Source organism: Lissotriton helveticus, chromosome 12 (assembly GCF_964261635.1).
Source record: "Lissotriton helveticus chromosome 12, aLisHel1.1, whole genome shotgun sequence".
Lineage (NCBI taxonomy): Eukaryota > Metazoa > Chordata > Amphibia > Caudata > Salamandridae > Lissotriton > Lissotriton helveticus.
Window position 1 is genome coordinate 875,437,015 of NC_136073.1, and position 23,858 is coordinate 875,460,872.

General features: G+C 43.0%; 2 protein-coding genes across 12 annotated transcripts in view; one reads left to right on the forward strand and one right to left on the reverse strand.

Annotated features, from left to right (window-relative positions):
• LOC144799484 (SURP and G-patch domain-containing protein 2-like) overlaps positions 1-7,605 on the reverse strand; it is a 71,595-nt gene extending 63,990 nt beyond the window's left edge. Inside the window, exon 1 of one of the 9 annotated variants that reach the window (XM_078670820.1) lies at positions 7,532-7,605. The gene's annotated coding sequence lies outside the window, so the exon portion shown is untranslated. Of the gene's footprint in view, positions 1-2,246; positions 2,338-2,481; positions 3,372-6,372 lie in introns of those variants that run through there. The other 8 variants (XM_078670821.1, XM_078670819.1, XM_078670822.1 and 5 more) reach the window with 8 other exon arrangements.
• Positions 7,606-7,706: 101 nt separating this feature from the next.
• Positions 7,707-23,858, forward strand: part of LOC144799486 (uncharacterized) — a 74,937-nt gene continuing 58,785 nt past the window's right edge. For 2 of the 3 annotated variants that reach the window (XM_078670826.1, XM_078670827.1), the window contains exons 1-4: positions 7,707-7,843; positions 11,826-11,980; positions 13,323-14,138; positions 16,345-16,456. In XM_078670826.1, coding sequence (XP_078526952.1) covers positions 11,833-11,980; positions 13,323-14,138; positions 16,345-16,456 — 1,076 coding nt within the window. In that variant the 5' untranslated portion in view covers positions 7,707-7,843; positions 11,826-11,832. Of the gene's footprint in view, positions 7,844-11,455; positions 11,690-11,825; positions 11,981-13,322; positions 14,139-16,344; positions 16,457-23,858 lie in introns of those variants that run through there. The other variant, XM_078670828.1, reaches the window with a different exon arrangement.

Sequence of the window (23,858 nt, forward strand, 5' to 3'; positions counted from 1 at the left end):
TCCAAAGTAGATGCTCCACTAGGTATGTATCACCTCTTCAAGGTGATGTACTCTCTATTCTTCAAATTCTAAGTGAAAAATTTCAGATGATCTTGGCAATTTCTACATGAAAGGTTAAACAGGAAGCAAAATTGTTACTAGGTTTCTAAAGGATTTTCGATTTTCTAAATCTTTGGTACATCCTTTTCTTTGGAACATAACACTAGTTCTGAAGTCCAACAGAATTTTCATTTTGAACCTCTTGATTTTGCAGATTCAAGCTTTTTGAACATGAACAGGTCTCAAGAAATCTACACGTCCGATCATTAAGGCAAGTCACATTTAAACTGAGCAAGCTATTTTTAGGGCCTCCTGGCCTGGTCTGGCAAGAGAGCTGGAGCTGTCGAGGAACAGGTGTTCCGTTCATCCAGAAAGTGAATTTGCAATATAGCTGTCTTTAAATCTTGTCACATTTACTGTTTGTTAAAAAGCAGAGGACACATGTCAGGCTTTTGTCTTCTTAAAATGTGCTTCTTATTTTATCCTGGAGATTGGTGTTTACTTTTCTTTCTCTGACTGCAAAGTTAAGAGGATTATGTAGAGTGAAGTGTCTGACAATCATACTGGGCACACAACATTTAAATAGCTACCAAATGAGCTGTACTCATATTTCAAAATATATTTTAGTTGTTATGAAAGCAAGTTTTTTTATTCTAAAGTCAGATGATGAAAACAAAGATTTTAGTAGGATCATAACAAATCGGAGCACATTACTTGGTGATATCCAAAAATGACAAATATTTGCTGAAACCCGTTTTCCACACATTATCATTTGTACACTAAGTAGTTTTATCAGTAACATCGCATGCCAGTGGGAAATATCGGTTTGGAAATGACAGTGCACTACCACATCATGCTTTATTAATATATTTATGAAAAGTGAGTTTTTAAATAGGAACTGAGAAACATTCCTGACCCCACCCTGATGAAAATGCAATTAGTGAACAAAGAGACAATTTAAGGGTCATGTGTACCCTATATGTAGGTTAGATTTTTTAGTATACTTGGAGAAAATCAAACAAACGATTTTTTTGTATAGCAGACATGCTTAACTCACAAGATTTTGTTTTGCTGGGACGCGGCATTAACTAGTTTGAAGACCACTGCCTTATATGGAAGATGGGACATTTTGATATACTAGGATAGAAATAAATCTTTATGTATGTCAGATAACCATTTTATTAACTTGGGTAGTAAAGGTCAAGGGCATAAGACGTATTCTATTTTCATCAGCCGCTGGATCAAATCTATTATCTCTATGGCATACTCTCTTGCGTCAACTCCCTTATGTGACACTATTAAGTGGAGCAACTACTTCATGGGCCGAGATTCAGGTAGTTTCTATTACAGAGATCAGTGAAGCAGTAACTTCGGCTTCCCCACATACAACTGTACATCATTATCATATTCAAGCTGTATCTTAGGAAGCCTGTTCATCTAGATAGGGGGTTTAAGATTCTATCCTGTCTTACGTTTGTTAAATATATATTTTTATTTTGATGGAAAACATTATGATTCCAGACCACTATTAAGTGTATACCATTGCAATATTACATGGTATAAAGTACATTTATTATTTGAAACCATTTAATATCAGGTAGCTTTTGAAGACCTCATAAGTTATTCCTAGGATGAGTCCAACTGATATGGGAATAGTACCTTAATAACTTACTGGTAAACCTTATATTCCTAGTTCTAATCATCCTCATCAGTCAATATGACCAGCTCACCCACCCAAAAATGCTAGCCTTCGATTAGACTTGGTTTTGTCAGGAAGTATGCTGGACATTTATATTTATGTCCAAGTGAATGCCTGTAGTCAGCTAGATGCATACATCAAGGTCTTTTTATTTGGTCTGGTGGTGAAGAAACACTTTATAAGTAATGACTGTGATGAGGAGCAGTAGGTCAAAGGTTTCATGGTGGGAGCTCGACAACAGATAAAATATAAATGCAACTATCTTAAATGCAATTTTAACGTCGTTTCATTGTTCAACAGTTCGTTTAATTAGAAAAACAATGTATTGGGCCTATAATGTTTACTTGGTTCTTCAAAAGAAAACAACTTAACTGGGCCATATGATAATTTCAACATTTAGTTACCAGCTGGCGCCAGGGCGCTCCACATTGGGACACTAAAGACAACAAGCGGAAGCGGGGGTCTGAGACCGAGCCTGGGCGGTAGGTACCGGCCCCTCAGTACTTACCTCACATGGCCAAACCCAGGCTGCCATGGAAGAGTGAGGTGACAATAGTGCGCCATTGCGTCACGTGCGCGCCATTAGCACGTCATGTTTGACAGCGCCCTACTCTGATTGGCTAAACGCTGCCAATCGATTGACCAATAGGTGTCGGCGCTACTCTGGCGGCTTAGACAGCTCAGCGTTGCCCGCGCCGCTCCTCCCAACCTCCCCCCAAAACACCCGGGGCGCCGAGGCTTACCATCACCGAGCTCCCGGGGTTCGCCGTCCGTCGCTCACGAACACAAAGCACCTCGCTAGAATGGGAAGTACCACTCTTCCGGTCCCGAAGTGCTTCCGGGTAAAATGACGCTGTAACCATAGAAACAGTGTTTACGCGACAGGTGTTCTTTGCGTGAGGTGAAAGGGCAGTGGCCATTTTGAAATGAACCCGTCAAGCGTCTGAGCACCTTCGCAATATTATTTTTCTTATCGCAATACTTTTTTTCTTATTTCCTAAAAAATATAACGTTTTAACGAAACAATGGAACATTTATTCGTTTCTTAACTACATTAGATAGAGGCGCCGCCCTTCAGAAACAAACTGGACGCGAGGTTGCGTGCAGCAGGTGTTTTGTCCTCTCGCTAACTTCTACCGCCATAATGCCGATGGTGTGTGTGTAAGACCCCGCGGATGCTAGTGGTGCGAGTGGAAGGGACAGATCCTGTCTGTTGCAGCGCTAGCTTTGCCCCTTGGGTCGCCCCCCCCCCCCCCATTCCCGAAGTGATAGGGATATGCCCCTTGGTTCGGTCCCCCATTCCCCAAGGGACTGGGGACAGTGGCTGGACCGGGGACCTTAGTGGAGGCCACCCCCAGGGAGCAGAACCCGAACACGGCTGGGTGGAGACAAAAGAATGGAGCCAGGGAAGGAGGTGGACCAGCAGATAACAGCGCTGGTTCAGCCCAGTCATACATTTAAGCTCAGGAATTCGGCAGGGAGGTGGGCGGTATTTAATCGTAGGCGCCTGGCACAGGTCCCTCTTTCGCCTGGGAATTTCTACAAGAGAAGACCCACCCGCTTAGGAACCTGAAGTAGAAAGGGAGGGACATCTGTCGCGGAGGCATAGCTGACTTGCAGGAGGTCCTTTGGTATCAGAGGTTGGGGACAGGTTGCGAAACTCATGCAATACACAGTTATTAAAATTGTCAAAAGTCACAAAGTTCACAGTTGTCAAGGTTGTCGACGCAGCGTTTCGGTGTACTATGATATCACCTTCATCAGGACAAACAATTCTGTACAATATTAATTATCCCGCTCTTATTAATTGGAGGTGGTCTGATTGTTGTGTCTCAGTTGATAGAGACTCTAGTTTCACACATCAAGTGCGAGGTTCCTTTCTGCGAAAATTAATTATCCCTCTCGTGTTAATCGGAGGTAGTCTGATCGTTGTGTCTCGGTTAATAGAGATTCTGGTCTAGCACATCAAGTTTAAGATTCCTTTCTGTAAAATTCAGGAACTCAGTAGTGAGGATATAGCCGGAGGGGAGCCACCGTATTTTTTAGGGACTATGTACCCTTAACACAGGGTTATTGGGCCCAGTCTGCAGTGTGACTGGATACTCTCCTCCTTGTGACGGCTCCTCTCGTTTCTCAATACAAAAGCTGTTTTGCTCACACGTAAAACCCGTCTGTTCAGACGGGTTTTACGTGTGAGCAAAACAGCTTTTGTATCGAGAAACACGAGAGGAGCTGTGAGGGGCGCAGGGAGGCCGATTCGAAGCAACAAGGTCAAATTGAAAAAGACACTGCGAACGGAAACTGAGCGTGGAAAGAAAGTTTAAAAGTATCCAGTCACGCTGCAGAGTGGGCCCAGTAACCCTGTGTTAAGGGTACATAGTCCCTAAAAAATACGGTGGCTCCCCTCCGGCTATATCCTCACTACTGAGTTCCTGATTTTTACAGAAAGGAATCTTAAACTTGATGTGCTAGACCAGAATCTCTATTAACCGAGACACAACGATCAGACTACCTCCGATTAACACGAGAGGGATAATTAATTTTCGCAGAAAGGAACCTCGCACTTGATGTGTGAAACTAGAGTCTCTATCAACTGAGACACAACAATCAGACCACCTCCAATTAATAAGAGCGGGATAATTAATATTGTACAGAATTGTTTGTCCTGATGAAGGTGATATCATAGTACACCGAAACGCTGCGTCGACAACCTTGACAACTGTGAACTTTGTGACTTTTGACAATTTTAATAACTGTGTATTGCATGAGTTTTTATCGTTCTATATATGTATATCTCTTGAAACCAAGACATATTTTTAATGTATGGCACTTTATTGATGTTATTCAACACTGATTTTATCGATTTGTAATAAACTGTTTATTTTTTAATATCAAATAATGTTTTTCAATTTACCTTTGTTTTCACTATATGCCTAATATTGTGTAATTATGTATACTCTTCTACGTAGTTGGCATTTTGAGATATGAGGGCAATACACTAAAGGGATTTTCAAGAGTTGAACCTTTGGGACTCGTTAAGTTCTTCACTTCTAACCCCAGAAAACCAACAGCCAAACCTTAGTACTTACTGTTAAACGGATAACATTGTTTTCTCCCATAGGACTGCATTGACTGCTTTCTTGTGAAAAAGTGTTTAAGTGTGGAGTTGGTTTGTATGAAACCTTAAGAACCTGCATATGTACAAAAACTGATTAGTAACCGAAAAGTAATTCCAACTGTTTTATGAACAAGTGACTTACCTGTAACCAATCCAAACTATATTTAACTGCAGAATTCTTGCAAAATACTATTATACTTACCTGTAAAAGGCCTGGCTTGGTTCTAGGAATAAAATACAACTAAATAGTTTTATACAAGCACATTGGTCTGAGTTCAGTCTTTGAGTGCGTGAAATAATTTCTTGCCTGGGTGTGTACAATAAATGCTTAACACCACCCTCTGATAAAGCTTTACTGCTCACCCACACTACCACAAATAGAGAGTAAGGTATTATCTACTTTAGCCTTTGCCTACCTTTGGGGATCCACTACACTCTGTGTACACTATTCCTCACTTCTGTACAGGGGCGGATTGGCAAGGCGGGCATGGGCCGAAGGGCCGGTGCCTCAGTGGGCGTTTTTTTTCTCCCCTGTCCCAGTCCACAGAGAGTGGACTAGGAAAGGGGAGAAAAAAAAACGGCCCACAGAGTGCACGGAGACAGACAGAGAAAATGAAAGCAGCCTCGCTGTGCGGCTGGACAGCGATTGTCAGCTGTGTGGCCTCTCCTTCACCCCTGCCCTGCCAAGCAATCAAGCTGATGCTGGGCTGGGGAGGGGTGATTGTTTGCAAGAATCGGCCTCCCTGGGGGCCAGGTGTTTCTCAGGCCTTTGAGCCATTTTCACCTCGGCCCCCCTAGGGCCCATGCAGCCCAGAAACGGTGTTAGTCTTAACACCTCGCCCACAGCCCTTCACATTCAGGGCATAGTGGGCGAGGAAGAATGGGTCTTGCTGTGGGGGCCAGGTGATGTTTGGAATTATTTTATTTATGCGATTTTATATAGCGCGGACTTTACCCGAAGGTGTCAGAGCGCTTCACACTAGGAACAGCAATAATACATAAGTGGACAAATTACAAAAGCAAACGTTAAGTTACATGAATCAAGTGACAATAGTGAGCAACCAAAATACATGAGGTAGCAATCGGTACATTACCGGAAGAAAAAGTGATGTGTGCAGGTTACAAAAGCGTACAAAGTACAAGTAGCGTATAATACTGCAATAAATGGCAGACACTCCAGCACAAGAACAAACGTTACGTAGGCAATGGTGGCACTTGTGCAAGTATCTAAAGCAAACAAAAGTGAGAGGTAGCATACAGTGGGATACCAGAGAAAAGTGACATGTGCAAGTTACAAAAGGGTACCATGCACAGGTACAAGGGTAATACTACAGTAAATGGTAAACACTCAAACTGCCAGAACACACTGGGAAGGCACTTCCCATGCACCAGCTTCACCTCAGCCTCCCCCCAGGCTACCTTGGATGACACAGAAAGCTGTGTTTTGTGCTCCCCTGCCAGAACATTTTCCCGAGGCCTGGAGGGCTGATTAATTTACTAATTGCAGGGGCCTTACCTCTGTTCATGTGCTCCTGAGCTGAAGGTCTGGGGAGGGCTAAGTAGGTTAGTAATAGCAGGGGCTTTGCTCCTTTTCAGGTGCTCCTGTGCTGGAGGGCTGGAATAATTTTGTGACAGAAAGGGGCCTTGCTATTTTTTTGGTTGCTCAGCATGTAGGCCATTGTCACCTTGCCCTGTGTCCTGTGCAATAACAGGATCCTCCCACTTTCATTCCTTGTCTGTGCAAATGGTGTTTCATGAAAGGGCACCCCCCTTGAATGTGGGCCACGCCCCTTAAATATGGGCCACGCCTCTTGAATGTGGGCCACTTTTTTCGTCAGTGCCCGGGCCGAATTGTGATCCCAATCCGACCCTGCTTCTGTATAGTATATACGGAGCCAGCTTCCTACAATAAGGAGCAGGAAAAGTGCGTAACAGACAGTTGAGAGTGTAGGAGAGATCATAGATTTAGTCCAAGTGTCTTTCAAAGAGAAGACTCTTCAGTTCCTTTATAAATGTAGCATGGCATTAAGTTATAGAGATGGTCGGAGGGAGGGAGTTCCAGATTCTAGTAGCACTTTCTGAGAATAATCGGTGCATGTACTGTACTCATTTGAAGGTGGGTGGCTCAAGGAGAACGGACTGTGAGTTTTTTAAATCACATTTTGCGCCTGGGATTTTCAATTTCCCACTAAGGTAGATGGGCGAAGTGGAATGCAGGACCTTGTATGTCAAGCAGGCAGTTTTAAATTGTGCTCTTAACAGGATAAATGCTCCATTTCCCCCAGAAGATCAAAAAGTACGTTGGGAGATGACCACCAAACCAAATGATGTCATATTTCCACCTTGATGGCTACCTTGCAAACTTGAGTTTACGTTGTTCCATTGTTCGAAAATCTAAATGGAAACAACCTTTATGACCTCCGCAGCCTGCCGAGGGTAATCAGAGTCCCACGGTAATATCACCCTCATAGTGAAGAGTGGACTGGCACGACCCCGAAGGAGTAGATTGTCGGGGATGGACCCCCTCCGGCATCACTGTTCTTATATCCGAGGTCTTCAACACGAATAAAATCACCAAAAACAATTGCGGCGAGGGGAATGGGATGCCCACCGTGAATAACACGCATGTAGTTTGTTAATCAACTGAAAAACCGGACAAGGAGCAGTTAACTGACCACTTCCGGAGCAAGCGGAGATCCTTCCTCTTCTAGACAGCAGCGAGGCGGTTTCTTCCGGGATGAGAGAAGCGTCTTTTCCGGGGCGGGACTTTATAATCTAATCTATCGCTGGATCAATGGGACAACAACACAGCGAGCAGACCCTTCTGGCCCCGCCTTTTGCCTGTCAATCAGTGTAAACCCGATCTCCTATTGGCTCGCTCTGCCTTCGCTCACCTAAGTCGCCAATGCGGTTTCTTGTATGGATGCGGTCGGTTAGAGTGGCACCTGAGCTGAGGAGAGCGGATGGGCAAAGCCCCCCGGCGGGAGGTAAGGCGCCCCCTTCCCTTACCCCCCCCCCCCCCGCCTGAGGCTGGAGGGGTGGTAGGCATACATCCACCTCTGGTGACGCGCATAATTACGGGTGGCATTTGCCATCCCTACAATCCTGTCCCCGAGGCAGCTGGGAGTTCATCAGCGCCCCCGGGTACCCCCCCCAGCCCGTGGGCAGTGTTACCCTCCGGCAGCATGTCACCTGGCTGCTACTGCGGGTCTAGTCCTAGCTGTTCATTGGTCAAACGAGTTGTATCAGGTGCATTGTTTAAATGAGTCATTTGCACGACACCAAGACTACAATTCCCAGAATCCCTTTCTTTGATGACAGCTCAGGTCTGGGAACTGTCTGCCGAGGCCCTGGAGGGGTCTGCTAACTCCACTGAAGTACTTAGAGCTGTCCCTGCTTTTATAGGACATGTGCTCTGCTATTAGCCAGTTGTACTTTTAAGATACATGCTTCTAATGACAAAACGAACTACAAGTCGCACAATGCAAGATGCCCTGGCTGAAAAGCAGCATAGGATGATGGTGGCACACAGGACAAGTGGCACCAGTGCATCAGAAAAAGGAGGGCCCTTCGTATCCCTCACAATAACAGAACTTAGTTAATAGTGAAATAATCCTTAAACCCTGTTTCCGTGCACTGCCAGTGTCCCCTATACATAGTCTTTAAGCTGTGCTGTCTTGCTTGCCAGGTTACCTAATGAGGGCATGGGAAGATAAGGTCACGAGGCTTCCTTGGAGGGTCATTGAGCCAAAGGGGCCAGGACTGAGCATCTAACTACACCTGCTCACGGTGGGGTCATTTATGTCTACTCTCAATATATTCGCTTCAGCGCTTTGCCAGGAGTAGTAAGTGCTATAAATGCAAACTCATTTCAATAAACTGTCCTTGTCAGGGTGTTTCCTGTGTGCTACTTCACCAGCTTACTTTACGACATCTTGAAGAATTCACACATGAAATTGGCTACAGAACAAACTACTGGGTATTCAGGGCATAGAAGAAATCCTGACAGAGGAATAAAACGATATACTGCAACCAGTGTCTTGGGAACAGACTGCCCAGGGATTAAACATGTGGGAACTGATCACGGCAGACTATGTTCCATTGTTGGCACTGATATAAGTAGCTGCACACCTGGTAACTGAAGGTTGAGGTCTGTATCATACAAAGCCTTGAAGGTACAGAATCCCTTGGCTGCTCAGTAGAATGTAGCATCAGTGCCTTGGAATGCGCCGCCACTACATGACGTTTCTGAAATAGCTAGAAAAACGCAAGTACTCTAGCAAAGAATTCACCCCAAAGTTACCATTCCAGGTGCAGCTCTTACCAGTGCCAGGTGTAATTGCAAAACTCAATATCACAGGAGAAAAGGAGAGGTCTGTACAGCCAGGCAGGACACTGACTGGGGTAAGTGGTGTGAATAAAGCCTCACACCAGATCAGGACATATCATGAAAGGTTTTTATGAACAAAGTCTTGCAGCAGAAGAGGTCAAATAGTATTAGGTAGCCCTACTACTGGTGACAGTAACATAGGAACTATCAGAAACTATCAGAAACTCAGGAAGTGTGAGTCCATCAGTTGAAGAAAGTGTTAAGAAGCACAGTGAGTTCTCTTTGACTTCTTTTTAAAGTACTATATCTTCCTAATCTCCTCGCATGTGGAAATGGGTTGGGGCCTCTCGCATGGGTGGTTAAGAGCGTCTGGGCAGTATGGAGTTGTACAGTGTGGGTTCACTGATGTGAGCATCCACTGTGTGGCGTGTTCCTCTTTGTGTATGCGCCATGTAAAAGCCAAACCTAATACCTTATTCAATGCTTTTTAGTAGCCAGGCAGCCAGTGAGATTCCAGTAGACATCTACTACAGCTCAAAATGTCCTCCGCCGAAATGTAACAGGACAGTCTTTTCGCTGTCAACGGAGGGTCTGCCTCTTTCAAATGACTTTACTGGTACAGTGCGTTCAGACCAATTCTTTTTCCAGGCACTTTATGGGAGCATCCCTATTTGTAAAAAAAAAAATGGCATGTAGCCTTTAACAAGCTAATGCCTTTTAAACATTTCTCCTCCCTGGATAGCATCAACTCACTCGATTCCTACTTCTGCAGAGTGCTAACCGCTCTTATGATTTGCTTTCAGTTCTTTAGGAGCTATAGGATTAAAATTAATATATTTTGATTAAAGAAGTGTTTTCTTAAGGCACTGTCTCCTGCAATATTTCTCCCCAATATGGAAATGATCAAGTGATCTAGCTGGATACTGAATGCTGCGTAAAAGGAAGCACCTATAATGTTGCAGTAAGTTATGTTATGTTGCCAAGAATTTGTGTAACACTGTTAACCATTGGCACGGCCTCTCAGCGCTGTAGGGTTCGGGTACCATCACTCCCAGGCCTCGAGGTTTCCATTGCAGACCTGACTTTGTGTTCTTTGGGGGTTATGATTGTTTACTGTTGTGGATGGTACTGTTGGAGCTCATTAACATGTATGGAGTATCTGAACTGTGTTTATTGTGTGTGTGCTCGCGGATCTGTTGGATGCCATTGTTGATATAGTGGAACTGCTGGTGCAGAGTTACGTGTAGCAGTCGCATGTGCAGGGATTGGCACATCCAAGTGCAGTTCTGGGAAGTGTGTGGTTGTCGATACCTAGTCATATGGAATATTTGGGATGTACAGGATGAGTGTGAAGGGCATGGTCATATCTGTTGTGTTGAGTCTTTGTTGTGCTGGAGTGCAGAATGCAATGCACCTTGTAGGAACCTCCGAAGGTCTAAGACCCCAGACCCCCATACAGACCTTGCCTAGGTTGGATGCCATCACTAACCAGAAATCAGCAACAGGCCTGTACTTGGAAACGAGTACGTGCTAATAGACCATGGATAAAGCTGGAACTGACAAGTCACATCACACCTCAGTTGTAGGAAACTTGGCAAAACATCTCGAGGTTATTTCAGACCGGCCATTGCATGAAGTTGGTAACCACAACCCATACCTGCTAGGGTACGAGCCGAGATGCACCAATCACATAAGGGGCCGCTTTCCCTCCGAGCACGCCCCTGCTTGAACACGTACACAAGATGCGACAACAGGTGCACATCCTGCCCTAGAACATAGGCTAACAAACATGTGCATGATATTGCAAAAACCACACGTAGTAAAGGTCAGATAGCTAGGCCCACTTAGGATTTAGCACAATATAACCACGTGTTGTGCGGTCACATAAACATGCACTTTGTATACTTTGATTCTGAGAACCTAGACCCACATTGTGGCTTTTTGTTTATCATCACAGATACTGGTAAAGGTCAATAAATCGCATGAAGTTTTACTTATCTTGTGTTTTTTCTGTATAAAAATCGCTGCCTGCGAGCAATGCTTCAGGATCAGCTTTCAACTCCCACTGAGGTGACTGTTGATCTCCTGGCCGCATATTGAGTTAAACTATTTTATTTTGCCAATTGCGTCTGGTCTTTTTTTGTCTCAGATTTTCCTCAAACAGTTGTTGCTGGAAGAGGAGTGCCATTGTGAGCACGGTGATGCCTATCGGAATAATGCATCAGTATTGCATTTGATGTGTGACATGCTTTCTCTCCTACTTTTCTAGTTGGATATATGGTGTACGTTTATAGGTGTTGTGCCAACTCTCACTTCTTACCTGGGCAGGAGTCACAGTCGGACCCACCCCTATCTAACCTCTTGGCTGTTGCAGAAACTCAGCTTTCTAATTTTGGCCAGAGGCAGCACACTTTTCCTTCTACTGAGGTTGCTAGGCATGATTTGCTGAATATCATTTCTTGGAGTCAGTATTGCACTGACGGCCCTGACGCCTTTATAAAAGGTATTTTCCTTCTTTTGTTTAAAAAAATGTTTAAGTTAGCAGTTTGTAAAGAGAAGATTAATAATTCAGTTCAGTATACATATCAGGGGCATAACCTATTTGTTAAATTTACTCTATATTTATATTTTTTCTTTAGGTGAAAAATGGACTTTATCCCGTTTGATATTTTCAAGGACTTGATGCTCGACCTGGTTGGAAAGTACAGCGGTCCCCCAATTGCACCTACTGATGTACCAGACCTACAGAGTACTATCCCCCTCTCGCTCAGTTTGGGCCCCCTGAGCAAAGCTGGTTAGTGTATTGCACTGGCAAACTAAAGGTTAAGCATGTTTAGGACAGTGGTAGTTGCTGAACTTGAGGCAGCCAACCCGTCTGGCTATAATAATATTAAAGACAATATCTAAGGCCGTAATCACCCAAGACACATTTTGAGAGAAGGCAAGCGTTCCCACTAAAAATAATTCTAAAACTTTCAATAGTTCTTTCCTCAGAAAATTAGAACATATTTAGGAGCATATGAAATGTTTTGCTTAAATTTAACTATGGAATCTATTAGATGGTATTTTTACAGACTTTTGCATCTTAAACATGTGGTTACTTGATATTTTTAATGTGAAATCCTGAAATTAGTGTAGATAGTTTTTTTTTTATTTGCGTTTGCTTATCCGACAACTGTCACCTAACCTATTAAGAGCCAAAGTCTTCCAGCATGAATTCTGCAGCAGACGATGGCCAAATTATCCGGCAGTGTTGAGTAAGTTATGCAGCACAAAATGTCACATTATGTGCATAATGCGGCACAATTTGCAATAGTATTACTTAATTATTTAGTCATTTTTACAGTTAACACTGTCTCTGAATTAGTTGCACATAATTCGTTCCAATTTAACTCCCAAATATAGCAATGACCAAAAGAAAGGTGACCTGTTAACCTTTGCATAGGGCTAGCCACTGTGCAACAACAGGTGTTACTGCATTTTTAGGTAAAATCTGCAATTATGCAGCAGATGATGATTTATGTGGCAAATGCGGCAAATATATATTTATGTGAAACATACCACTCCCTCACAATCTCATAATTCCAGTGGCCCTGATTTCAGTATATTTCCTGTCTGTGGTTCTTCCAAACTTTAAAAAGTTAGAGCTTGATGCCATTTTTTTTGATTTTGTGGCTTGGCAACCTCCACTCCGTTGGACTGGATAACAGTGACTGATGTAAATATATGCCTGTTCGGTGTGGTCATTTGGTGAGTAGAAGACGTATACATCTGAACAATAAGTTACCAAGATGCTTATTGTTTGGGAACCATCATTGATGACGATATAAGTAAATTAATTTCAGGGATGTACAAAAATATCAGGGTACGGGTCAGCCCACTTTTTAAAAATTCTATATCCACTTCCGCCATTGTAAAAGAAAGCCATTGTATCTGTTGTCTGGGCTGTCAGATGTTGTCGACCTTTACACTTAACCCCTTAGTGATAATTTGTTTTTTTATGCTAACTTCTGCAGGGCATAGATCTTTATTAAATTCATGAAGTCTGTCACTCCTTGTAAGGGACTTCTTACTCTTTAGGTCTAGCTGCCCTTTTAATAAGTGTTTTTAATTCAATGTTTGCATCTTACCAACAGGTCAAGCTGACCCACAACCCCAGAGTGACAAAACAAGTTCTTCAGATAACAAACAACATGCCTTAGATAACTTTTCATCCATCAAGGGCTCAGGTACTAAAGGAGGAGACACTACTTCAGGCAGCCCCATTGAGAGAGGTAAAGAAGCCCCCAAAACAAGTTCTTCAGATAACAAACAACATGCCTTAGATAACTTTTCATCCATCAAGGGCTCAGGTACTAAAGGAGGAGACCCTACTTCAGGCAGCCCCATCGAGAGAGGTAAAGAAGCCCCCAAAAGCCAATCTGTTCAATTGAACTTGGATTCCATAAAAAACGTTACCTTGCCTGGGCACCCAGACTCTCGGAAATCTGTCATCCCTGCCAACAGTAACAAGCTGCCTTTCAAAAGCTGTTCAGTGTCAACAAGCTCGGACATCCAAAAAGATACCTCTTCTGACAAGTATACAGCCCATGGGCATTCTGTCAGCACCATCAAGACTAAGGGATATGCCGCTGACAGCTACTCGCGATTAAAAGATGGGGATTACAAAAAAGACAGTTCTTCATCTGGGTATTCAGACCATCGCCAAACTTTCTGCTCAACAAGGAGCAAGAGTGCAGCCTTTAGCAGTCGCTCAGAGACCAGAGACCTTCGTGTTAGCCACAGCGATGAGCATGCCAGTCATTCTTCCGAGAAGAGTCATGGTTCAGCTGAAATAATAAAGGCTGAGGAGAAATTGAACACAGAAGTGGCAGCCACACCGCAGACAAAAGATGACAGCCATTTTCCCAGAATGAAGGACAAGTTGAATGAACAAGAACCTAGTGAAACTGGTGAGTCACCTTTCTTTACTCTTACTTCAAACCTTCTTACTGATGCACATCTTCCGAAAAGCTCCAACCATGAGTAAATACTAGGGAATAACAATTGTCCTCGCGGGTGATAGTGCGCTTTACAAATGTACTTAACATAACAGTTGCATTGTCCAACCCTAGACCTAAATCCCACAAGAGTCACTGTTCCTATGGAAGAGAATTAGAGAATGAAAACTGCGGTCGTTCTAATACTGTAATGGCTAGGAACAGTATGTCCTGATCTTGTTGCTCTCACACACCCCAAAGGATGTCATGCTTCATCATTGGGTAGTTCTCCTCGTCGGGCCGGCGCTGCAATGCCCTTTGGGTCTCCTGAAGGGTCACTTTATCGGAGATCTTTTTAAGATCAAGCCGTAATTGCGCCTGAGGGTGTGAGTGGCAGTGGTGTCCTAACGTGAAGTTAAAAGATGACTAGAGGGGTAACTAGTAGATTTATTGAGAAAGGGGCCCCTCTGCCATCGGTAAAAAAACAGTAGGTTGTGCTGCTTGAGGGAGATAATGGCCCTCGGTAGCTAAACATACAACATACCCTTAATGGGCATGTTTGGTCTCAGGAGAAGATCCCAAAGCTTCTTCAGGACCAAAGAGAGTGCAGTGAATGATAGGAAAGTGTAGTGGCCTGTAACAATTAATTTAGTGCCAGTAGAATGAAGGAATAGTTTTCCAAATTTCACGGGAAAAAGTCCCCATGAGATGCGGCTGTTGGTTTTTTCGAGATAGTTCTCGTTGGTTAAGGAGGCCTGCTCACCTACCTGACCTCATGCCGTCTCCGTTTTTGTTCTCCAACCCTAGCCTATTCACAATTAGTCTTCAGCGTTTTGGGGGAAATCTGGGCAACCACTATAGAGACGACTTGTGATACAACGTGCTTTCAGAACGCACCAAGGCACAGTCTGAGATACTGATTGGCAAATGGAGCAAAAGGGAACCTGCATAGGAAATTTCTGCCCCTCTCTGGAGTTTTCATTTTATAGATGTCAGAGCAGCTTGGGTACAGCTGTAGAATATATGTAACCTAAATATGGCTATGTACACATATATAATATAGTGGCAGCTTAGTTTCCGTAGCCAACAAAGCCCGCTGATGAGTTACCTAACAAGCTGGACAGAGACCTGCACCAAAATGACCTTCTTGTTAGGGGTGGGACACTCTTAAAGGAAGGGAGGACCGATCCTCTCATGGCTCTTATGGAAAAGCAAACTATACAGTATTAGTAACTGGGCCTGACTTTAGAAACAAATGAATGTTTGAAATGGGAGAAAGAAGGTTCTATGTTCCAAAGCTTGTTATTGAACAGTTCTTCCGGTCCATAGGTACGGCCCTGAAAGTGTTTTCCAAACATATGATCGATTCTAAGTGTGTGCATAATGCTCTTAATGGTGCTGTCATTGAACCACACATCTTCTGTGCACTGCATACAAAGAATGGTTTCTTAATGGTCTCTCAAACTCCCATAGGCTTTCCTCCAAACAAACTCAAGTGGTGTGGATCCATGCACCCCACTGCTGTTGCCATTCCCAAACTTGTTCCAGGTTTGATTTCAAGTCCTTATTCACAGAAGCGCTCTAGCTTGCACCTTTGTCTCCAGGACCTCTGCTGTTTTTACTACAGGCGCACCGTGGGGCCCAGATGAGGTTTAGTTGATGGCCCACTAAGCACTCTTTTTACTCTAAAGAAAATGGAGTCCCTTCTTGCACTCAGCCTCTTGTGTAGCCACACTCCAGAATGTTGCATCTCCTTAGCATCCCTCACTCTTTTCCACTCTGTCTTCTAGATTTTGTAGTTTTATCACCATTGTTTTCAGTTCTTTCACATTGGCTCCAAGACCAATATCCTCCCACTTTCGAGGAGACCTTTAAACTTTCACATCCTAGCAGGGTAACGTCCATGCCAGCTGTCTCCTTTTTCAGGGTAAAGGGCACACTGCGGTTGGTGGTGTGAAGTACATCCGCTTTGATATTCAAAAGAATAACTGTATTAGGGTCCATTACCTAATTCCCTTGTGGTGTTCTTCAGTGCCAACCAAGGACTGTGGAAAATTCTCTGCTGTTAAATTTATCTATGAAGATTCAGTACATAGGCAAAAAACCCAAGCTGTAGTTTCCTTCTCTATGAGAAGTTGAGGCAAATTCTAAATTTGTCGTTATTTTTTGTTACCTGCAGTTGATGAAAACACCAAGAATTCTGTCGAGAAACTTGCCCGGTTTGTGGTGGAGATGGGACTTGGAATGGATGCGTTTCATGCAGACAAGCTTGCGAATAACCCACATTTTTCGTAAGTAGGTTAAGCATTGTGCTTGCCCATTTCCACCTATGTAGAGATATTTGATGTACTTAACTTGATAGCATTTACCCTGGTTTGCCATGGCTGCACTGCTATAATTGTGGAATCTTTGCAATGACATTTTATGCCATGGCTCCCAAGTAAGTGCTGATACAAGCTTTGTTTATGTAAATCTGTAAGTTACACATATCCATTGCAGTGTTATCTAAACTTGCAGTGTATGTAAATATGTATAGGATTCGCCATTTCATGTCTCCGTGTTTTGTACATATAATGGGGCATTGCCTATAAGCTTCGGCTGAATGCACCCTTTGCCATTCTCACAACTGATTTGGATATGGTTTGCCCTTCTCTGTAATGTCACAAACAAGGTAAAAAGCAATGTAACATAAAGGTCTGTGTGTGCAGAAAGAGAAAGAATGGGAAATTTCGTCTGCCTGATTTGAATATTTACCACAATTCCATCAGCCCACACTGTTTTTATCTTTGGCTTAATCCAAAGATGGGCAATGTTACTGATTGGGATAGTTTGGAGTGCTAGATATAGTAACATGTTTCGTTGGATCTTTTGCTATCAGTGGATAAGAAACATTCTGTAGCTATGTCAACTCGGTCTGTGCCCAGTACAGTTAGGGTATGGAAAGACTTAATTGAAATATTGCTGGCTAATAATTATTTGTGCAACCTCACTTCCTTATGGACTAACTCAGCCATCACAATTTGCAACTTCGTGGTATGAGCTGGGTTTCACTGGGAAGTCATTAAGCAGACAGTGGTCTGGTCTCCAAACCTTCTACCAAAATGTTATGTGTTGGTCTCGATTTTCTGTACTGTAATCATACTTAATCTTTCTTTGCGTGGTTCTATCTTACAGACTGTGGCTATGAACCTTAAGGGTTTCACATGGTGATGGTGTTCTTGTTGTTCCTGTCCCTTTATTCTCATGGCTGTTGAGACTTGTGACCATCCACTGATTCTTTGTTGTATGGCAGAATTTATATAGGGCTGAGTGGAGTCGAGGAGTGTGGCTCAATGGTTAGAGTGTGTTTTAACAGAACAAGGGAACCCTGAAGGTATATTTATAGGGACCTTGGGCATTTACATATTATAAAGAACACTGGTCCCTATATGAAATTAATATACACAGAAAACGAATAATCATATACTTAATAAGTAATATGTCTTCTGCCCATTTGGACAGGGTTTATTTGTAAATAAGTGCATAGATAGAACATTTTCAAAAAATGTCAAGAGGGCACAGCCGTGACCCTTAACATACAAGACAAAAACAAAACGAAGGAAAATGTGAACAAGGCAAGAAAATAAGTTTGCATACTTGTACATCAGTAAGGCAGGCACAGAATATAATGAAACCACTCCATTGCAAATTTGTACATAGGTAAGTCGCATATGTTTTTTTTTAGGGTCGACGACGTTTCGATGCCTATACAAATGAGGGCATCATCATCAGGACAAAGGGTAACATTATTGTTGTCTTGGGAAAAAGCAATAAATAATGCCTTAAATTTACATTTACTTTTACATCCATATTTACAATTGGGAGAAAAGAAAGAAAAACAAAACAAGAATTAAGATAAGTTTAAGGCATGTTCTAATGATCCTATTATTTACACATGAGTGAACTGTTCCTTAGTGAAGTCCAATAGTGCGTGAATTAAAAACAATTAATTTAGACGCAGTGACTCTTAACGGCGCAGTGAGTCTAAAAAACCGGCGATATTACGTGTGAAACAATTGTGAGATCGACCATTTCACGGGAGTCTTATGGATTCAAGGACTGTGAGCACTTAGTCATAACATAAGTTGATTGCTGCTACTCATGCAAGGCAGTTTGTTGGTAAAGTGGCTCTTACCGGCGCAGTGAATCTAAAAACGGCGAAGTTGCGTGTGGAGAAATAGTGAAATCGACTATTTCATGGACGTTTCGTGAAGACTTAGTCATAACATTAGTCGATTGCTGCTATGTGATCCAGTTTTTCATGCAAGGCAGTTTGGGTGAGTGAGGCAATTGTGCGCGTGAGCGCAGTCGTAGCGTGCCAGTGATTGAAAAAGCGGCAGTGTACATACTTTGTCATACAATGACGTTGGCCGCTTGGGAATCAAACGCCGAATTCGGGAGACCCATAGTCTGTAATTAATAACCGGGCGTTACTACATGGGAGCAATTGCTTGGCCTCTGAATTAAATAGTACGGGTAGTTTACCTCGTCAGCCAAATGGATTTCTGCACCAGTCGGTGTTGGGCAGATATTGCAAGCCGGGACTCAATGGCACCAAAGGCAAGGGAGCACAATGGCTTCCTAACATAGACAAAAAAAGGGGGGAGAGATATCTCAGTAAAAGGCCTCCTTGTCGTGAGGGCGAAATAGTTGCTAAAGTCGGCTGTGCTACTTACTCGGGAGGTGCGGCGGCACTGCTGCGGGGATGGGGTCCAGTGAGCCGTGAGCTCGATTCCCCGGGCTTTTTAGGTAAACCTGCAAGGAGGTAAACAGTGTTGAGGGACTGGGTGGCGTGTCCTCGGTAAGGAGGATGATTTTGGCGGCCATCTTGTAATGGTAAACCTGCAGTGGGGATGAAAGTGATGAGGGACTAACTGGCGTGTGTCGTTTGTGAAGGGGGTGATTTCGGCGGCCATCTTATAGTGGTGATATTTGCGTGAGCATGCATCAGAATTAAAAACGGACACAAAAGTAATATCTGTACATTTCAAACTGCAACAAGGACTTCACGTCCTTAATCCTATTTGGTTAGAAACAAGGGTCAGACAATCACATATATGTATCTCAATCTATATGACATAGGAGATTAATTTACAACAGGGATGTCCAGTCCTCAATCCGATTTAGCCCGTTCCGAAGGCTATTGGTCCGCAGAATCCAGTGTAGTTCCACTTTGTTTAGTAATTGGGCCATGTCTGCTCCCCTAGGGGGGGGTTTGATAACCGTGATCACTGTCCATTGTAGGTCATTCTCAGTGTGTCCATTTGCAGAATAATGTTCCACCAGGGGTGCATTTGCTGTCTTGCATTTAATCCTGCTTCGATGTTGGCCAATGCGCAGTTTGATCTTTTGGCTGGTTTGTCCAATATAGATTAGACCACATGGGCAAAAGATTGCATAGACTAAATTTGCCGAATTACAATTGGAGAAGGATTTACGCTCAAAATCAATACTTTCATATGTAAACCTTTTACCTTCAATAGTTGTGTCACAGTACATACATCCACCACACTTATTGTGACCAGTGACAGGTGGGAGCCCCCACACATCATTTATCGTTGTTTTCAATGTAGGTAGTGGGAGCGCTGCCCTGACTAGGTGATCTTTAATATTTTTAGCACGTTTAAAGGCAAACATAGGCTTGTCTAGCGTAAGTTGTCCAGCATTAATAACCGGCCAATGTTTTAGAACACTTTTTCTTATGGCATTGGACACTGGCGAGAACGTAGTGACACATATCAATTTTTCTTGTTCATTTTTTCTTTTAGGCTCAAGGAGGGTTTCTCTGGGGCAATACCAAGCTCTTTTGAGGGATTTACGGACCAGTTTTCGTGGGTAACCTCGGCTTCTTAATTTTTTGCTAAGAGTTTTTGCTTCAGAGAAGTAGTCTTCCCTAAAGTAGCAGTTACGCCTAATCCGAAGAAACTGGGAGAAGGGTAGGGAATCGCGTAAGGCCCTGGGATGATGGCTGGTATATTCGAGCAAGTTATTCCGCTCTGTGGGTTTGCGATGTAGTGTGGTAGTTAAACGGCCTTCATTATGTTTTATTTGTAAGTCAAGGAATGGGATTGAGTCTTTACTGGTGGTTATGGTAAAGTGGAGGCCTCCACTATTGTTATCAAGCCAATGCTGGAATGCTAGGAGGTTCTCAGGGGAATCATTCCATAACAGGAAGATATCGTCTATATATCTTTTCCACAGAGAAATTCCTCCGTGGAAAGGGTTAGACGCGTGCAAAATGGTACTTGTTTCCAGATGGTCCATGTACAGAATGGCCAGGTTGGGAGCAAAAATAGCTCCCATGGATGTACCTTTTACTTGGCCATAGAATTGTCCCTCAAACAGGAAGAAGTTCCTGGTGAGACAGACTTCCAGTAATTCAAGGATAAATGGTGATGGTACATTATGTGGGCGTGCTCTTGATTCAAGGACCTTCTCAATCACCCGTAGGGATTCAAATTGTGGAATATTAGTATACAGTGATTCCACATCTAGCGTACACATAGTGCTGGATGTGGGATCAAAGGGATACTCTTCAATGAGGGTTATCATAGCCATACTGTCTCTGATGTAACAGATAGTTTCAGGGACGAAGGGCTTAATGAAGTAGTCTATGTCAATGGTTAGAGTGGCAGACCCTGATGCAGAGGTCTGGCCCGGGACCAGGGTTTGATTCCCGCCTCGGCGGGGTCTCTGGCTCAATTTCCTTGGACCTGTTAATTCTCGCCTCGGTGCCTATTCTAATCACGGGCCCCACGCTGCAACTATGGGCAATAGCTTGCTTAGCCTCCACACCGGCCCCAACAACGCTAGGATGCCTGGCTTCACCCTGGGGGTGCCCAGGAGTGGACACTTCACAGGGAAAGCCAGGAGGGGTTGCACAGCGGTATGAGTATCAGCGCCAGGAAGCCGAATAGGCGACACCGCAAGGTGACCGTCTGGTGACAGTGCGCTCTATAAGTACCATGACATTTACATTTACAACACCTATGTGGAGCACAGAAGCGCTGATGCACTGTGTGGGGTTGGAAGGATGTTGTCTTTGTTTTGATCCTATTTGGAAAGTGTTTTCATGTCAGGCGTGATGGCCACTGGGATGCACTTATCGTGTTATGGGATGCAAAGAGTAGCAGTGTCGGATAATGAAGTGTGAGAGACAGATACACAATTTTATAGTTTACAGCATGCTGATAGCTTTCAACAGCTCTGCATGTCCCTTTATGGTACTTCATATGATATAGTCTGATTAGCTGGTTATTGACCTGGGTTTTCTAGTCTTAGAATTGGTGTATAGCTGTGGTCCAGAGCTGGCATGGCTTGAGGGAGAGAGAAGTGGAGGGATCTGTTGGGATGGGCATTTTTATTATCATCCCATATCAGTGTATTTTTGAGATGTAAAGAAGTGGTCAGTTTGCACGAATATTTGTGACCTGAAGTGATGGACTAGTTTAAAGTCCTCCAAATCCTCAAGCAATGTCGCTCAGATCTCTTCCATTATTCCATGTCTGGTCATTTGGTGATGTCTGTTTTTTGGCTGTACAATGCAGGTGATTGACCACCCCCTAGCAGATTTGTCTTATGTGAGTTTAAGAGGTATACGTTGTAATTTATTGCTGACCACTGCATGTTAAGATTTTAGTATTATTGTGGGTAATAACTTATATATGCAAGCAGAGAACTATATATTATGTCATGGGTCAGCCCATCTTGGCTTACCTGCTTAACCAAAGCAGTTTGCTCATTGAGTTTTCAATTTGTGGGATGTGAGCAGAGTGCTGCACTTGAGGGTACCACTGTTTTCTGGGCTCTGAGGCCTGGATGCAGGAGGAGCAGTTGGTTATCTCGGAAAATATCCAGGTTTTAACTGTCTTCAGAAGTATATCTGCTCGTGGTTGCTTCTACTGCTCCTGCTAGTGAGTTGCAGAGTTTAGCGGCTCTTACTGAGAAAGCAGTGTCACCTACAGGTTTCTTACAGTAAGGTGGTATGAAGGTAAGTGGTGCAAGCTTGGAAAGCAGTGTTCTGTTTGGTTAGTATTGCTTGAAGTGAACTTGAAGTATAGCGGCCCTTTTCTGTGGGAAGCTCTGTAGACAATACAGAGTGCCTTGAATATTGCTATAGATACAGATAGTCAAATGAAAATAAATCACAAGCAAGTAAGAATTTTCTGATTAAAGATAATAAATCAGATGCTATCTAAAATTGTATAGTAAGAAAAAGGAACAATGTAAAATGTGGCACGGCCACAGATATTTTTTTTGAGTCAGCCCGTGGTGAACCAACAATATGATGGGGCAAGTGGGAAAAAGCATTTGCAAATTATACACAAGATGTGGGACAAATTGAGTGCAGAGGGAAGATATTTTTAATTATTACATTGTTTAGGCCTGAAGGGTTGGATGTGCTAGAAAATGTGCCTGACCTGAGCTAGGAGGAATGAGAATTTTTATTGAATATAAAGTATGCATTCATAAATTAGCCATACATTATTTACCTTGTGACAGTACTTAAGTGGTATCATTTTGGATTGAGGGCACAAGGTAGAGAAAAATCTGTCCAAAACAAATTGGAGTCCACGTGCAAGTCTGGAACTTCAAACAATGCGAACATTTGAGATCTGTTTTGTTAAAGTGTAAAAAGACATACAATTAGGGAAGAACTAAGTGGTGATTGTGAGAAAGTGGCTCTATATATATTGGACTAGAAGGAAGTACAGCATGTATAGACTCCACCAACCCCAGAGGTATAACAGAGGTTAACGTCAGAACTGACCTTACTCTCCAAAGTGGTAGCTTGGTCGAGCAGTAAGGCAGTACCAGAGGACAGTGTAAAGCATTTGTTGTACACACTCAGTCAGCAAAAAGTTTCACACACTCAAGGACTGAACTCCAGGCCAATTGTTTGTATATCCAAAGATATAGTTGTTTTATTTTTAGAACCAACAGTTTTAAAAATATACTTTTCTCGAGATGAGTATTCTCATGTAATCACTTTGCAAAGAAGCAGTAAAGGTTGTGCACACAATAGTTACAGTATAAGCAGTAAGCAACACAGTTCTGAACCACACTCTAGCATTGAACTCAGTGGGTTTTCATAGATAAGTACAGTTGATTACTTTACGGATTACTTTGGTAGTCCCAGGGCTAGATCGAAGATTCAGTACTGGGGTTTAAGCTGAAACCAGATTAGCAAAATCGTTTTAGTTACCGTGCAGAATTTTCATGAATATAAAGCTGTTTTAAAAGTTCACACTTTGAAACTTTTCAAGGTAAATCTGAAAATGATATTCAATGGGAGGAAATTCAGGTTGCAGGTAAAGTACGATCGCGTTACTTTTGTAACCCACCACTAGTCTCCTAGGGCCAGCACTGGGGGCTTAACTCAAAACAGGTAGGTAATTGGGTTTCAGTATTTCGTACAATTTTTAACGAATATTTGCAGTTTTCAAAAGTAGACACTTAGAAGAAATTTCATAGAAAAGCAGACAATGGGTTCCTATGGAGAAAATACAGGATACTAGTAAACCCGCTAGGGATTACTTTTGCGGTTCAGTACTGGGCTGAAAGGTACAGTACTGGCTTCTCCCCTGGTCACAGGTGAGTACTTTCGGATTCAGACTTTGGCTGATTTTATAGGAATATTTTAGGTTTTCAAAA